Genomic DNA, 17,716 nt, shown 5'->3' on the forward strand with positions numbered 1-17,716 from the left:
TGGATTTCAGACTCAATATTTTCAATTAAAATGAAATATTACAGAGTAGGGCTGCAACAACGAATCAATAAAATCGATTCTAATCGATTATTTAATGTGTTGGCAAGGAATAAAATAATGATTTGTTATGTTGCGCGATTATTACTCGCCATTTCTCTAGCAGCACTTATCAGGAGCATTTCAGCTGCGTGTCAGCTGCAGCACATCAAGAGAAATGGTCGCTTGCTGTTTTTTTTTTTTTTTTTTTATGTCTGGCGCGCAACTTTGTCAGCAGGAATAGACAGTGAAGATGGTGTTTTGATGATTATATTGACTCTATAGAACTTTTTACTGCAGTTTAAAAGTCTCTGTCACAGAGATGAGGAAATACAATGTCTGTTTTACTCCAGCTTCCCTGCTTCCCTTTCAAAACAAAAGCCCTCTGACAGCATCTCTGTGGACAAAATCCCATCAGTTGCTGATACAAAGCATGTTATTTTGAAACATTTACAGGGCCGTGTTGTCTGCTGTGCGGGAGCTTGCACAACTTCATAAATGAGTGGAATTTGTGCTTTGAAATGTGGAAATATAGTAATAATATCTGCGGGCCATGACGCAGCAGCGACGTTGCAACAACGCTGCATGTGTGAACACCACATGCATGAAACACGCTGCAGCTTGGCGAGGCTGAAGTCAAGCTGAACATTCTTGGTTTTTTGTCAAAGTAAGGAAACATAACAGTATGTTGTAAAAGCTGTCAACATTTAGTTATTGAATTGTTTCATATTTGATTTTGTAGTTATTTATTATTTCATATTATTTTGACAGCTCTGGGATGTTCAGGCAACCCCATGTTTATGCACTTTTTGCACTGATGTCAATGATAATCTGTTTTTGGGCAAAGTGATGGGAGAAAAAAATGCTTATTTTATTATTATTTCTATTTTTTATTATTTTTTTAATCCGAATAATTGATTATCAAAATAATCGTATTCTGGTATCTGTCAATCCATAGCTCCATCCATGACTCAAATGTTGGAGCCAAATTCCAGTCATGTGATTTCATATTTCAAACATTGAGGCACGAGAGAACAACGTGTGACAGACAGTAAACTGCACAGAGTGATAAACTGTTTCAGTTTCCTGTTGAAGGAGTGGTTTATGATCTATTTATGGAAACTTCCCTCCAGAAAGCAAAACTAGTAAGTCTGTAATCTGTGCTACACAGAGAGGACAGGCAGTGTTTGCAGACAGACAACTGTGATGTAGGCTCAGAGTTGACACTGTTTTTTTTAATAATCAATTTGGATTTAAAATCAAGAATGTTTATATTTTAAGTGGTGACATTAAGTTTTGGTAACAGTTAAAATGTTAATTGCGTTCAACCAATGTAAAGACATACTCAGGTAAAGTCCAGGTGAGTTATGGTGGAGGGTTTGTCCAGTTACAGAGAAACAACTTCTCTTCAATCTCATTTCCTGACAGGACGTTTGAACTTTGAGCCTTTTGCACATGATTGTCAGACAGAGGAGAGCAATGAACGAACACATGCTGAAGATACTGATTGTTGGAGATGGAGATGTGGGGAAAACGTCCTTCGTGCAACGCTACGTCAGCGGACAGTTCAACAAGACCTACAAGATGACAGTGGGAGGTACGGCTGCTTTGGTTTAACAGCATTCTGAAGTAAAATGTGGCTGTACAGGATCCTAATCTGTGTTTAGACTCTGTGTGTGTGTGTGTGTGCTTGTGTGTGTGTGTGTGTGTGTGTGTGTGTGTGTGTGTGTGTGTGTGTGTGTGTGTGTGTGTGTGTGTGTGTGTGTGTGTGTGTGTGTGTGTGTGTGTGTGTGTGTGTGTGTGTGTGTGTGTGTGCGCGCACGCGCGCGCGCTGAATTACTGTTGAAAACTTTGTCAGATCAGTGAAAGGTTCAGAATTTTTTCCAGCCGCAACTTTGGCAGGTTCTGCTTTCACCTTGTTTCAGTTATTTCAGGAGATGTATAAGTAAGGGGTCAACAACTATTGATTTTTCAGGGCCGAAAAAGTTTGATCAAAACTGAAATATTCAACATCAAATACATCAAGTTCCCAGCAACTTTTTGATAAAGTCAAATAAAAAATTTGAATAAAAGATGACAAAATAAAAGTAGCTCCCTGAGGTTTAACAAAGTAAAAGTTCCTCCCTCGATGACACTTTATTTGCACTTATTATACTAAAAATAATATTATACGTTAGTGCAGGGCAATCTGGAAAAAAAGTCTTATCAAGATATTTTTGTTCTCATCAGTGGATATCAATATATATCACAATATACATCAAATCATTATTTCTGTCAAGCGTATAGGTGAGTGAGATATGAAGATATCATAAGGTTAATTTTGGTTTAAATATTTATTTTCTGTCAGACATTGAACATGACAAATATACTGTAGAACAGGCGTCGCCCACTGGAGGACCTATTTAACTAAAATTCAACGAAGTCCAGTTACTAAAATTTCCTCCCAGCAAAGGTCTGAACCTCATTCCTAAAATCAATATCACGATGGCCTTGGTAATAATAATGAGAGCTCGGAGCGAGCGGCTATGAGACACGGAGCGATGCGTCTTGTTTTGTTTGTTTGTTTGTTTGTTTGTTTTTTGTTGTTTGTTTTTTTTTAATAATTCCATCCAAAGTCTGATCAAACCTGAAACTACTCCAAAGTAGCCTGTAGATGTCTAAAGAAGTTACTTTCCACCTGCTGTCAGACCATCAGCTGTTTGATCCAATATCGTTAGCGCTTTATCGGCCAACCCTATTATACATTAATATTATTGTCTACTTTCATGGAATTAATTTTTAACTAACATCATGACCTTGAGATTTTATTATGACCTCTAAACCTTCACACAAGATGCTTCAAATGGGTCAAGAAGGTTCACAGATGAGCACACATGTACTGCTGGAGCACAAACCCTCATTACATCTCAGCCTGATCTGCTACTAACTCTGAAACATTCCTGTAGCCAAGAAACTGATGGTGAACTGGACCTGACAGGATGTCAGATAAGAGCGACGTGTTTGATGACTTAATGCCGCTCGGTGAAATTACATATCTGTAGCAGAGCTTGTCTTGGCAGTAAGAAACAGCTGATAAACTACTCGTCACTCTCTTCAAACATGTTATTTCCAGCTCCAGAGATGTGCTCTCTCCAGGAGTCACAGGCTGCAGTATCTTACAGCAAGGCTTGATACGGCATCCTAACAGCTGTCTGAAGTCAATTAGGATCTTTTATTTTAACCCTTGGGGCCCGTTTTAATATTGCACACGCTCGTATCACTCGGCAAACAAAATGCACTTTTCAAAATCAAGCTCTAAAACATCTTATATATTAATGTTATTTTTTTACTTTCCCTGAGGTATTTTTACTTTAGCCAACATCAGTCCTAATCATAAATATAAGATTTTAATTAATTTTCAGAATTTTAACCCTTAAAATCCCCAGAGTGATTGTTGTTGTTCTTAATGGGGCGTCACAGTGATTCAGTCTATAATGTCCTCAAATCTAAGGATTTATATATCATTAAACAACTGTAATAAAATGTACAAGATTGTTTTGTGCTGTGTTGTATTTTACAGCAAACAAAGAATAGATGACTTCAGTTGTTAACGCACGGTCACAGAGATTTGCTCCCAAATATATTCCCAAAATAAGGAATGTTTTGCATTAAATTGTACACTGTAATGTAGTGTATTGTATTGTATAGCATAGAAAGAATGAACTACATTAGTATAATACAGAACCTGCATATTTGTCATCTGCATATTTAATATGTAATATTACACAATTTTATTGACCTAAACAAAAACATGTTTTTATTTGATTTTAAAAAATTCACTGCTCAAACTGTGACATCACAGCTCAAACAATGACATCACTGCTCAATCCATGACATCACAGCTCAAACAATGACATCACTGCTCAATCCATGACATCACAGCTCAAACAATGACATCACTGCTCAATCCATGACATCACGGCTCAAACTGTGACATCACTCTTTATATAATAGAATGGAATGGAATTAAAGCCTTATGACATCATTTGTTTAGAATGTTGGGAGTCTATGTATATGGGTGATTCAGCTCACATTTTTAGTTCGAGTACAGTTCAGAGGAGAGATCGACAGTGAGATCACCTTCAGAGAAGACACTTGACAAGACAACACAGACGTCACAGAAGTCAACACATTCACTTCACAGAAGACGAGATGGAAAGTCCAATGAATTTTTACCTTAGCACATTGGAGGAGCAGGCGCGGTGTGAACTCAATGACAACGAGGCCACACTCACCCAGAGCTCAACCGAGGGGAGAGTCCTCCTGGACGTCCAGGAGGACATCCTGGCAAATATTCTGGATCTGCTCCAAGAAAAGAGGGAGAGTGTCGACTGGAGCCAAGAGAAACAAAAGCTACTGAAGGAGATTTGTGGTCTGAGAGCACAGCAGCAGCATTTGTCTCCGGCTCAAAGTCACCAACAGGAGACACTCACCACCATCAGCAACCTACACAGCCAACTGGAGCTGATGAAGAAAGAGAAGGAAGCCCTAGTTAGGGAATTGGACACAACGAGGTCGCAGCTCTGCACCAATGCAAGGTCACCCGCAGAGGCCCGTACCAACAATAAGTTGGAGAACCAACTGAGATGTGAGATTGTTAAAGCTCAAAATACCTTGAGCACCAGGCCCGCATCATCAGACTTCTCCAGCACAGATCGGCGCAAGCGGAACAACAAAAATGCGCTCTTCTGAGACAGTTGGAGGCAGCGAAGTTGGATATGGACCACATACTGCAGTTTTGTGCAGTCAGCACCAACCTGGAGCTTGAGCTGGAGAGCGTCCTGAAGGCAGAGCAACTGCAAGCTCAGAAAAATCATGAGCAGCAGTCCTCCCTCCTCAAGCGCCTTCAAGATCGCTTGAAGCAGATGGAGGATGAAAAAGAGGCCTCTCAAGCGCAGTTGGGAAAGGACAAAAAATACAAGAACCAACTTGCGATTGCTCTGAAGAGGGCTCAGGAGGAGCACAAGACCAAAGAGCTCCAGTGGCAGGAGGAGAAGTCCACCCTCACTGCCCAGCTGCACAGACTGCAGGCACATTTGGCCGAGCCAAACCTGCAAGAAACCAACAGAAACTGTCTCGCAGCTCAAAAGTTAAAGTTCGATCTCAAGCTGCAGAAAGAACATCAAGAATGGGAAAAGGAGAGGACCGCCCTGCAGCAGGAAAATGACAACCTCACTGCTGCTCTAAAGAATGCAAAAGACCGGTTGAAAAAACACACAACACGTGGCAGGAGGAGTGGTCCACCCTCACTTCCAGGATTGACAAGCTGCAGGAGAGCCACGAGGCCCAGCTAAAGCTGCAAGAAACCAACAGAAACAACTATCTTGCAGCTCAAAAGATAAAGTTCGATCTCAAACTACAGGAGGAGCAACAAGGATGGGACAAGGAGAGGACCGCCCTGCAACAGAAAAACGATAACCTCGCTGCTGATCTACAGAATGCAGAAGACGAGTTGCAAAAACAGTGCAACATGTGGCAGGAGGAGCTGTCCACCCTCACTTCCGGGATTGACGAGCTGCAGGAGAGCCACGAGGCCCAGCTAAAGCTGCAAGAGGACAGCAACAAGAACTTTGTCTCTGTCCTCAAGAAAACGTTCGAGGACCAGCTGCAGAACGACTACCAGAGATGGCATAAAGAGAGGATTTCCCTGCTGCAGGAGACTGAGAAGGCTAGAGTTTCTTATGAAGCTCAGCTGAAAGACAAGCAGCAGGACAACAACGCCCTCAGCGCCACTCTGAAGAATGCACAAGAAGAGCTGCAAAGTAACAGCGACTTGTGGCAGGAGGAGCGGTCCACCCTGACTTCCCAGCTGGACAGATTGAGGGAAACTCATCTCGTCCAGCTGCAGACATTGGACAATGACCACAAGAACCTGGCAACTGCTCAAAGGACGACGTTTGATGATCAGCTGCGGAGCGACCGTCTCCTTTGGCAGCAGGAGAAGAACTCCCTGCGGCACGAGATGGAGCAAGCAGGAGCCGCCCACGAGGCTCAGCTGAGAAATCAACAAGAGGACAACAGCACCTGACGGCCGCTCTGACGAAGGCAGAGTCGGAGTTGCAGAGGCACACTAACATGTGGCAGGAGGAGAAAGCATCGCTCCTCCAGGCCACCGAAAGCCTCAGAGTGACTCTGCTTGAAAAGGAGCAGGCCGAGGCCTCCCTCACGTCCCAGCTGGAGGACCTACAGAGCCAGGTTGACAAGAAGAAGAAGAAGAGAAAGTGGTACAAGCTCTTCTGATTCTTGGCTCAAGACAAAGACAAAGTACCAAAAAAGACATCACGCATTAATTCTTGTATAGCTGTGTGGATTAATCGTCCACTCGGAAAGTGATTTTCCGCTGTAAAAAATTGGTCCTCACAGCTATATGATAACTAATGCAAGTGCATCAGTTCTTCTGAACTTGTAAGGATTGCTCTTGACCCCCAGGAAGTGAATTTTTGGGGGTCAAGACTCAATTTCACACTCGGAAAGTAAATTTCTGATGTAAAATTGGTCCTCACAAGTAAATAAGAACTAATGCACACCCAGCCGTCCGTGGAGAGGGGATCTCTCTTTGAATTGCCTCCCCCGAGGTTTCTTCCCATGTCCATCTGCCTGTCCTGATGTTCATGGGGAGTTGTTCCTCGTCTTCATAGAGAGCTCGGGCTGGGCATCTGTTGCTGATCTGGGTCTTTTAGGCCCAGATCAGCAACAGAAAACCTTTTCATTTACTTATAATTAAAACACCCAACCACACCCCTCCCACCTCCCCCATACCCCCCCCACCCCACCCCCATCTCCCCATAACCCCCCCAAAAAAATTAATAAATCCCCCAAATCATTTAATGTTTATATGCCTGTTATTGAAAAGTTGCCTTACAGTTGTGTAATATTGAATGCTTTTTAACAAATAAGGCAAACACTATAATGACTTCTTGTTTGCACCCTGTAGCCTGAATATAGAAATGTGCCAAGTATGTTTTGGTTCAGATATTGCTATTTTGTCAAGAGTTATGTTGGTCACTCAAAGAAAGTAATTATCTGTCAAAAGTGGTGAAACATTTCACAGAAATGTAGGTTTATTCAGCGCCTTTCAAACACAGCTGTAATTTCAAGCTTTAATGCAAAGAAATGTGTCACAATAGTTGAAAACACAATGGAAAGAATCATTTTTATTTGTATAAAATATGATCAAAATGATGACGTGACCTCTAGTGTCAGCTAATGGTGGTTTATGCACTTATTCAAATGGATAACAAAAGGTTAAATGAGTGGAAAAGAGATATGCCTGGAAAGAAAATATGAAAAAGGGAAGAGAAAAAAAGAGTCAAAGAGAGAAACAAACATTGTTTAAGATGATAAGCGGGATATTTTATTGTCAAAAAATTTAAAATAAACATAAAATAAAAGAATAGCATCAACATAAAAGCATAATAAAAACATGTGCATTATGCTTCAGTTTCACACTAGTATGTGAGAAATTCAAGAATGTCAAATATGAATACTATAATATTTAAAATATGCTTAGTATGTAAAGTTGGTGGTGGATGGTTTTGCTGTGAAAAACACGACGGCCACCTGCAGGGCTCCTCCCAGATTAGTAAGCGCCTTAATTTTGAGCTGCAAAGCCCCTTAATTAGGCATTGTTAACTACTGTTGGCACCACTAACTTAGCTGTGGTGACCCTGCTAAGGGTGCTAACCGAGCTAACAGTAAGACTATAGTTTGCAATGCTGAACGGGCTTTCATAAGCTGTTCGAAATAAGGCCTTTTAATTACTGGGGAAGACCAAAGGGTGGGTACAGTGTTTCCACAGTAACAACTTCCCACCACCATAGAGTTAATGCAGTTTTACATTTGTGCAAAATAACGATAAAAACACCTCAGCTTTAGTCTTATGCAGCGGTACCCAACCAGGGGGTTGCAGTCCAAAAGTGTGTTGCAGGTCCATTCTGATTGGTCTGCAAGTGACTCGCTACCATGTCAGGTTTGTGAAAAACACTGTTCATTTTGAAGTACAGTAAATTAGCAGCACAGAGCTTTTACATTGAAGTGCGTTAAGGGTTTTTTAAAGAACAGTCACTGTTTCATTGCCCTGGTCTTGGTATTATGTGGTCTTTTACCCCCAAAGAATAAGCCCACCACACTGTTCTTTATTTATCAGAGGAGAGGGTGGCTGTTTTGTTTTGGGTTTTTTTTAACCCTCTCCAAAGCTACAAATATTTCTCCTTGAGCCTTCATGAATGACTCTGGGAAAATGTCATGTGTTTGTCACACACGATATGTTCAAGGACCATGAGATATTTGATGATACAATTATCATTTATTTTTAAAGTTTCTGGCTGAGATAAATGGTGTCATTTATGGTAATTTTTATTTTGGTATACCCACAACTTCAGAAGGCATGTTTTCTTAAAAAATAACCACACATTTTAAAACAACTTTTTTGAAATCAGCAAAAAAATAAATAAATAAATAAATTTTAAAAATTGCAAAAATAAAAAAAAAAATTTAAAAAAGAAAGGTTAAAAGGTTTCACTAAAAAATGTTAAGACAAAAAAATGCCGAAGTTTATAAGATTCATTAAAAATTTTAAAGGAAAAAAATAGCCAGAAATATAAATAAATAAAAAATAAAAATTTTCAAAAATCACCAAAATTGTTTCAAAGTAAACACACCTTTAAAAACAAACCAAAAAAAGCGAGCGAGAGAGAGAGTAACAATATTTTTTCTTACAGAGGTCTCTATCTTAGAAGTGCCCCTGGTCTCTTTGGACAAGGCTGGCAATATTTGATTTGTGTTATTGGCATCAAAAATTAAAAAAAAAAAAAATGAACATTGTGTTAGTCTAAATACTTCCCTACACTTGGACCCAAACATAACGCAGCATTCACTGTGAGCTTGATAGCATCCAGAACAATAAAGTGAAGAGAATTTGACTCTTCTTTCAATAAAAGACTCAAATTGTACATTTTCATATCATGTTTTTGCCTTATTTTAGGAATCTGTGTGGTAATCAACTTCTGTCTTCACTTCTGTTTTAGTTCTCTCACTTCCCCTTTATTTTACTTCACTTCTCTTTCTCTAATTTGTGTTTGTTTGATTTCTTCAGTTGATTTTTCTGTGAAGCTGCTGCAGTGGTCCGAAAAAGAAAAAGTCAGACTGCAGCTGTGGGACATCGCAGGTAAAATATTTTACAGTTGACGGACGGACGGACGGACGGATGGATAGATGGATGGATGGATGGATGGATGGATGGATGGATGGATGGCACATTGAACTTTCTGTCCTCTCTCAGGTCAGGAGCGTTTCATATCCATGACCAGGATCTATTATAGAGGCGCGCTGGGCTGCGTCGTGATGTTTGACGTCACCAGTTCGTCCAGCTTCCTGAATTGTTGCCATTGGAAACGAGACCTCGACAACAAGGCCATGCTGCCTAACGGAGACTCCATCCCCTGCATCCTGCTGGCCAACAAGGTGACTCATCACAAATTTGCACACCAAGTGGGATTTTTTTTTTGTATGTTGAAAACAAATACAGCCTCACATTGTGTCACCATGTTTAAGCACCAGTTCTAAAACCATCATTTAATCTTTCTGTTTAATTTTTTCTTATCCATCAAAGGCCTTTAGAGAATTGTTTGAGTGTGGTCTAACCTGTGGAGCCAGCATGAAAAAGAAATGGAAATATAGGCTGTGGCAGCAGTGTCCTTTAAATCTTAAGGTTCTGCTTAAAGTAGAGTGCAGTTTAACTCTTTGAAACATGAGAAAATTGGCTAGGTTTGAGCAAAAACAAAGAAAATGACACCAAAATCAACAAGAAAGTAGTAAAACGTACAAGAACACTACACGAAAATTTGTAAAAATAAATGAATAAAATAAAATAATAACAATAATAAAAAGAAAATACAATAAAATAAATAGCAGTTAAAAAAGTAAAAACTTGAAAATTGCTTGAAAATTATTTTTTTTAAAAACTGTAACATATTTTAAACATGTAATTATTATAAATGTAGTATTATTTCTTAACTCAGGTCGCTGCAGTGCTAATGTCAAGGCTCTGCAGAGTGGTGACAGCTGGAGAGGTGACTCCAGCAGAGAAATGCATAGCAAATGTGTCTTTACATTTTGCCTCGCATTGTGAATTTTAAGCAACAAATAGAGCAATTGAATGCATCAGACTCGGTATGCGAGTATGCTGTGCAAAGAATTTTTTTATCAGATGGTGGATTTAAGATGACGCAAATTAAAAATATGGAAAAGGCCTTTTGTGTGAAATTCATGTCATAGGTCAAGTCAATTCATTCATTTATGTAGCTCTGAATCACACTTGCTTCAAAGGGCTTTACACACTGTCCTTTTCAATCTTTGCTTCAATAAAGAAAAAAAATCCTCAAAAAAAAACTTTTATGGGAAAAATTTGAACAAACCTCAAGGAGAGCAAATGATGATAAAATAATAATAATAATAAAGGTATAGCACCTTTCACACAAAATGTAGCTCAAAGTGCAACACTTATAAATTAAAACCTAATAATATATGGAAAAATTTATAGAAATAAATATAAAAATAAATAAATTTTGAAATTAGAAAAAAAATAAAATCATATATAGAAATATATACTTTTTTTAAAACTTAAATACAATTAAATCAGCTGAGAAGGGGTCACTTACCCTAGACAGACTGACATGCAATTGATGTTGTGTGTAAACAATCAATGCAATCATTTGAACACATCCGATACTTAATAAACTATTTCAAATTCAGTATCTTATTCCAGCTTCAGCGAGTCATGCAGGAACCTGAACCACTGTGTCTCTGTCCGTCTCTGCAGTGTGACCTGTCTCAGCGGGTCGTGTCAGCAGACAGCATCGACAGGTTCAGTAAGGCCAACGGCTTCGTCACGTGGATGGAGATTTCGGTCAAAGAGAACAAGAACATCGGAGAGGCTATGAGGTACTGTGAAGGGAAATCACAAAACAGGGATCAGATGATGCAGAGTGACTAACGGGTTCATTTCAAGGCAAAAGACAGAAGTGTAACCAGCCGCCTTCATGCTGGTTTTATTCTTCAGACCTGGAGGTTGCTGCTTGATCGCCGTCTGATTTCTCATCTAAAAGTTTGAGCAGCAAACTGGAATGATGTCATAGTCACGTGCAGACTGAAATTCTCACACATTAATGTAATGTCAACGTGCTCAGCGGTGAGATCCTCTAACGTGTTTGTTGTGATGTTCAGCGAAGCTAAAAGTGGCCGCACACCGGGATGTTTAAAGCTAAAGTCCTGACAGATCACAGATGGATGTAAAACGAGAGGCTAAAACGATGCGGAGGTTGCAGCCTTCAGTGTCACGCTGACTTTCATTTTTGTTTTGAAGCGGTCGTGAGTGACGCATGCCATGCTGAAGGTCGGCAAAGAGCATCGAAATGAGCAGGAAATTAGGATTTGGCATCATGGGAACATTTTAGTTTCATCATTTCAGTGAGCGAGCCGGAAACAGGGAGACAAAAAAGACAACTGATGAAGGACACAGTCTGCTGTGTTTCACAGTAAGAGCTCAGCTCAGAGATACTCAACCTGCTCTGCCTCGGGGCCACTTCGGCAAAATGAGGGGCCAGGGGCCAGTCACAGCAGCCCCGAACATGTTCCTAGAATTTCATGACATTTCTAGGATTCAAGCACATTTCAAGGTTTTTTACACGTTTTTCTAGGATTATTTTGCACAAATTCTAGGATTTGGGGACGTTTCTAGGATTTTAGCACAGAATTTTAGGACATTCTCAGATTTTAGGATGCTTCAAAGATATTCAGACAGTTTTAGGATTTTAGAACTTTTCTCCGATTTTAGGACATTCCGAGGATTTAGCAGGTCTCGAGGATTGTTGGACATTTTGAGGGTTTTGGCACGTTACAAGGATTTTAGGACATTTCAAAGATATTTGGTCATTTCAATGATTTTAGCCTGATCAAGATGTGGTTTTGGGGTTTTTTTTATGTATAAATATGTTTCTAGGATTTCAGCACATTTCTCGAATTGTTGGACGTTTAGAGTATTTTAGCACATTTCTAGGGTTTTAGGACATTTCTAGAATATCTAGACGTTGCTAAAATCCAAGAAATGACCTAAAATCCTTGAAACATACCAAAATCCCAGAAACATCCTTATATAAGGATGTTTCTAGGATTTTAGGACATTTCTTGGATTTTTGCAAGTTTCGCTAATTTTGGGACATTTCAAGGATTTATTGAGGTTTCCAGGATTTTTGCATGTTTCTTGGATATTAGGATGTTTCTAAGATTTAAATCATTTTATTCTTATTGCCACCTGGCGCTCTTTTAGGGGCCAGATTTGGCCCGCGGGCAGTGAGTTGAGTATCACTGATGTAGCTCGACTGTTTGGGAAAGTTGTCGGTATCTCACCCCGAATGTCACTCGCACTAAAGTCTGTAACTTCAGTGGCAGGCAGGACAAAATAATTGTTCCTAAATGTGAAAAACATTGTGGTGATTCATAGAAATCACTATGTTTGTTGTGTTTCAGGAGATTGGTGCGGGAGATTTTGTCGGTTCAGTCCAGTCTGGACCCGCTCCAGCCTGGACCCCCATACTGCGTTTCCCCTCAGCCGGACTCAGAGTGCAACAGAGGAGGAGCAGGCTGCTGCTGAGTCACAGGGACGAGCAAACACAGCCAGGACCTGCTCAGCAGGTCAGAGGACCCCCTGAGCAAGGCACTTCACCCTCAGGTACTACGTGAGGCTGTCCGCCAGTGGACGAGGACGAAGAAGCACGAGGAGGCGGCTAGCAGACACTCTGATGTTGATGTAACGAGGTGCCGATCAGTCGCCCTGAACAGAGCGATGGTGTTCATGTGTGTCTGCACGGATCTAAAATGACCCTGCTGTAAATGTGCTCAAGGTCTTAGAATTTCTGGAAAAGTTGTAAAATTAGAAAAGTTATTCTCCAGGCCTGGAAATGGTTTAGAATTAATTAGGGATGTCCCAATCCAGTTTTTTTGCCCCTGATCACAATCTGAGTCATCCAATACTTGTATTTGCCTGGATAATATGTACACACACTTTAACACTTTAGAAAAATATGTCTGCATCCAAACTGTTCCCTAAGGTTATTTTATTTTATTTTTATAAATAAACACCAAGTAAACAAACTTAAATGCTTTTGGAAATTGCTTTCAATTACGCCTAGTGCAGCATTTTTTTTCAACAAACTAAAGTAAAATAAGTCTTTAAAAATAGCTCTCAAATCCACTTAGTGCTGCATTTGTTTTTATCAACAGTTGGTCTTCCTTAACCCTTTGAAACCTGGGCAAGAATTACCTAGAAAATATTAAAAAAAACAACAAAAAATAAATAAATAAAATAAAAGCAAATTTCTCAGGTTTAAAAAGTTAAATACTTGTGAAAAGCATCTGAATGAAGACAAACGCATAAGAAAAGTGATGTCAGCCCAGGTTTAAAGGGTTAAGTTGCTAGCAGTAATGCCTGAGGCCAAGCAATTGGTCACATTTGATGCCCTGGTGTGTTTTAAATAATGTTTATAATTATTAAAATTATATTTTTAACCTTACTGTAATGTTCATGTTCTTTTATTTGTTATTTTGTTCAGTATTTCTCCAGGAAATGCAGTGATTGGCTCTGTGAAGTGAGGAGGCTGAAGCAGAGAGAAGCATGAAGAGCAGCAGAGGGGAGGGGTGTGTGTGTGTGTGTGTGTGTGTGTGTGTGTGTGTGTGTGTGTGTGTGTGTGTGTGTGTGTGTGTGTGTGTGTGTGTGTGTGTGTGTGTGATTATTATGAGGAGGTGTGAGAACGCGGTGTACAGCGTGCTCAGCGCAGCCGCCACATCTCCACCGACGGGCTGAGACACATGGCGTCCGCGTGCTAACAGCTACAGGTGTGTGTTTGTGTGTGTGTGTACAGTGTGAGGCAAATGGTGTGTAGGTGTTTTTGTGTTATTGTGTGTGTGTGTGTGTGTGTGTGTGTGTGTGTGTCAGATGGCACATGGAGGTGCATGTGCCTCGGAGGCGTCAGCAGCTCACACACATGCTGTCAACATGGCAGCCTTTGATGGCGGAGAGTAAATTTCCACCGTTTTTAAATCAAAAGCACTTTTTGTTTTGCAAATTATTTTTCTGTTCGTGATTTGACTTCACAGCGTCTAAAGCAAATTTGCATCTGGTTGCATCCACTCACTAAACTCCAACTACTTGACATGCAGTTGCTGCTTCTAAAATTCATTTTTTTAGATTTTTTGGAATCTAGTAGTAAAAATTGCAGATTGCAGCAGGCTGAAACTCCAGGTTTTCACGTTACAAATCGATGTTTCTCTGGCACTGTGGCATGTCAGAGACGAGCCACTACCTCAGCACCTGCAAGGTGTGCTCAGTTTTTTCTCTGATAACCCAAGATTCAGACGTTCAAGTTAAGTTTTTACCAGGAGCCGAATTATCCGCAGAGGTCTCTTCCTCTCCAAATGAAACCTAGAAATGTCCTACAATCCAAGAACAGTCCTAAAATCCCCCAAATGTCCTAAAATTGTATAAATATGCTAGAATCCTGGAAATGTCCTTAAATCTAAGAAATGTCCTAAAATCCAAAAATACTTCTAAAATTTCTGAAATCCTAGATACATCCTAAAAACCAAGAAATGTTCTAAAATCTGAGAAACATCTTAAAACTCCAGAAATGTCCTAAGATCCCGGAGATGTCTTAATTCCTCGAAACATACTAAAATCCAAGAAACGTCTTACTATCCTAGAAATGTGCTTAAATCATAGAAACATCTTGAAATCCTAGAAAAGTCATGAAATCCTTGAAATGCCCAAAAATCCCAGAAATTTTCTACAATCCAAGTACAGTCCTAAAATCCCCAAAATGTCCTAAAATCCAAGAAAAGTCCTAAAATCCTGGAACTGTCCTAAAATACTTTAAGCATCCTAAAACTCTATGAATGAACTAAAGTCCTATAAATGTCCTAAAATCCAAGAAAAGTCCTAAATCATGAGAAATGTCCTGTATCCTAGAAACGTGTGTGGGTTCGGCCCCTGGCCCCCTCTCATTTTGCAAAAGCAAGGCAAGTTAAGTGTCCCTTTTCTAAAGTAACAAAAACACAACTTTCATTATTTTCAGGCGGTTATACACTAAAGAAAGCATAATTATTCAATTATATTCCATTTCTGCCAATATATCCCCTTAAATATCCCAAATGTTGAACCGTATGAAGCCAAATTTTTACCTGAACATGATGCTGGAGCAAAGATTTATCCTGAGGGGACACAACTGACAGGCTGGTCAGTTGTGGTCAGACCTTGTTCTGGGGACAGATGTTTAACAGATGGACTGACGGACAGGTTGACACAGCCCACAGAAAGGTCATAACCGTTCGAGCGTAACCTGGGATACGTGTTGTCATTTTCAGCCGATGTGTGTTTGGCAAAACTCGGTGGGAGTAGTTTGGCGTTTGCGTTTCCGTGTGGGTTTTCGGCTCCCGCCTGTGAGGGCTTCTATTCTTATCAGCGAGTTGGAGGCAGGCGGGAGCGCTCTGCTGTTACTCAGTCGTCCACACATGCTGCAACCCTCCACAAAATTTCCGGATGTTGGACAGATGGACTTTTTGTCACCGTGGCCATTTGTAGGAAAGCAGCAGAGCAGTTACGGCTCAGTAAGTGTGTCATCGTGCCTCACTCTGTTTCTTTTTCTTTTCATATAAATTTGCAGCTCACAGTGTGTCTGCGGGCACAAGGACACTTCAGCGGGGCTCAGCTGTAAATGGACACATTAACTGTTGCAGAGGGGACATTTTGGAGCTTTTCCGTCATGTCACATTACAAGTCGTCAAAAGTCATGACGCTTACCCATCAGAAGAGTCATAAAAAGATGAGATGAGATGAAACCAGCCCAAGTCTGATTTTTTTTTTTTTTTTTTTGGCCCATACGTGTCTGAGATCTGCTCTTTTTATAACAGTGTGATCAGCACAAATCACACTTAATCTGAACTTTTCAATTCTGATGAGGGCCACATGTGATCCTCAGTCAGATGCAGGTCTGATATTTTGCAATGCGAGCAGTCATTATGTGACTCCAGATCGTCATGTCAAGTTCTGTTAAACAACTCCTAAAATGTTTGGAAAAAAAGATCAGGAATCCAGAAGCTAAACTATATAGACAATCATTCATAACATTGAGTGAACATTCATGGTTCAGCCCTTTTGGAGCCAGAGTCTGTAATGTGAATATCCAGTTTTGGCTGCAGGTCCAGATCTCCACCTCCAGGTGGCATCAGCACATGTTCAACACCACAGAGGCGTCTTTGAAGTGGGCCGCTGCAGGATTTTCTCTGTCCTCTCAGCAAACTGCACTCTTATCTTTACTCCCTCTTTGTTTGACTTTTCTAGTTGTTTACTGATAAATGCTGCAAGACCACAAATGATGTAAAAATCTCCCCTCGTGTCTTGACGTTTTGGATAAAATCTGTTTCATTGAAGCCGTTGGCGTCACGATCCAGCCAACTCCACATCCACGCACACCTCTCAACATCAGGAGCAGCCAGTGCTCCACAAAAAGCCAGAATTTCAAATGTCTCTCTGTGTCTCTCTCCCTCTCCTCATCCTCGTTATCAGCTGCTGGCTGTCACAGGCTGAGCCGCATGGCCATGAGCGACGAGGGAGATTCACACAGCCGAGCTAATCAACAAATTATTAGTGGGCACATGAGTGAGAAAGTGTTTAAATGCCAGTTTATTCGCTAAAAGAAAATGTTTGCATGTGCATTTTTAATAATATTAAATATAATGCAGCTTATTTGTAGGTCACCTGACGAGGCAGAGTTAAAAAACAACAGATGAAATAAATGAAGACAAACTGACTGTGGATAAAATCATATGTGCAAAAGTTTTGTGACCAGATTAAGCTGAAAATGCAAGTTTAACATTTTTGTGAACCATGAGTACCTTTTATTTTTAGCAATGTTTCTAAAGTGACATTGTATAAGAGCTGACTTTGTTATCAGGACGTGGAAACCCACAGTTCAAATAAAAACAATTAGTTGTTTTTTTAGTGATAATTGGTGTCATTGCAGCTGCTTTTTAGTCCCCTAACACAGGCGTTCTTTAGAGACCTGTTTCTTGTGTCTGAGTCCCACAAAAGTCCAACATGTTCTCATCCCAAAGTCGTCACGTGTTGCTGCTTTGCAGTAGACTTCTGCGTCTACATATTACGCTCCAGGTATCCTGCGCCTGCTGTTTACGTTCCAGGATGCCACTGTCGTTTTTTGACTAAAAATATCCCGGGGGTTTTAGCGCAATCCTAGCAGGAAACGCAGCAACGGTTTACTAAAAAATGGATAATTTATTCATTAGTTTTTTTAAAAATTGCATGTGTCACTTAGACATGAAAACATGGGAAAATAGGGTCCAGATTGAAAATTGCCAAACTTACCCTTTAAGAAATTAGAAAATGTTACAAGAAAAATACCTTAAAAGCATAATTTGAAAAATTAATAAATGAACTGAAATTATTGTTTAAAATATTCCTAAATTAAGATTAATTATAATTTTAACTTTATTTTTCATTTAATAATCTCTCCCTCTTTATCATTTTTCACCTTTTACATTTTTTGGCATTTTGAAGGACATTTCTTGTCTAATT

At 40.0% G+C, this 17,716-nt stretch overlaps 1 protein-coding gene across 3 annotated transcripts; it reads left to right on the forward strand.

Annotated features, from left to right (window-relative positions):
• The first annotated feature begins 1,184 nt into the window (after window positions 1–1,184).
• On the forward strand, window positions 1,185–13,643 carry LOC121947538 (ras-related protein Rab-29-like). 3 transcript variants are annotated; one of them, XM_088081682.1, is made up of 6 exons: window positions 1,185–1,396; window positions 1,503–1,633; window positions 9,170–9,241; window positions 9,356–9,537; window positions 10,895–11,016; window positions 12,601–13,643. In XM_088081682.1, the coding sequence occupies exons 2-6, from the start codon at window positions 1,516–1,518 to the stop codon at window positions 12,722–12,724; spliced, it is 618 nt and encodes a 205-aa protein (XP_087937808.1). In that variant the 5' UTR covers window positions 1,185–1,396; window positions 1,503–1,515; the 3' UTR covers window positions 12,725–13,643. The 3 variants fall into 3 exon arrangements, with proteins under 3 accessions (XP_087937808.1, XP_087937807.1, XP_087937806.1); XM_088081681.1 differs by having other exon boundaries at window positions 1,185–1,385; window positions 1,465–1,633; XM_088081680.1 differs by having other exon boundaries at window positions 1,185–1,633.
• The last annotated feature ends 4,073 nt before the right edge of the window (window positions 13,644–17,716 follow it).

This window comes from Plectropomus leopardus, chromosome 9 (assembly GCF_026936395.1).
Source record: "Plectropomus leopardus strain MGB_pleo_1.0 chromosome 9, ASM2693639v1, whole genome shotgun sequence".
In the NCBI taxonomy this organism is placed as follows: Eukaryota; Metazoa; Chordata; class Actinopteri; order Perciformes; family Serranidae; genus Plectropomus; species Plectropomus leopardus.

Bases quoted from the DNA above. Each gene is read 5' to 3' on its own strand.
- LOC121947538 (XM_088081680.1), top strand. From the start codon at position 1,492: ATGATTGTCAGACAGAGGAGAGCAATGAACGAACACATGCTGAAGATA. The intron at 1,634-9,169 runs GTACGGCTGCTT...TGATTTCTTCAG, and splicing joins CTACAAGATGACAGTGGGAG to TTGATTTTTCTGTGAAGCTG. The intron at 9,242-9,355 runs GTAAAATATTTT...GTCCTCTCTCAG, and splicing joins GCAGCTGTGGGACATCGCAG to GTCAGGAGCGTTTCATATCC.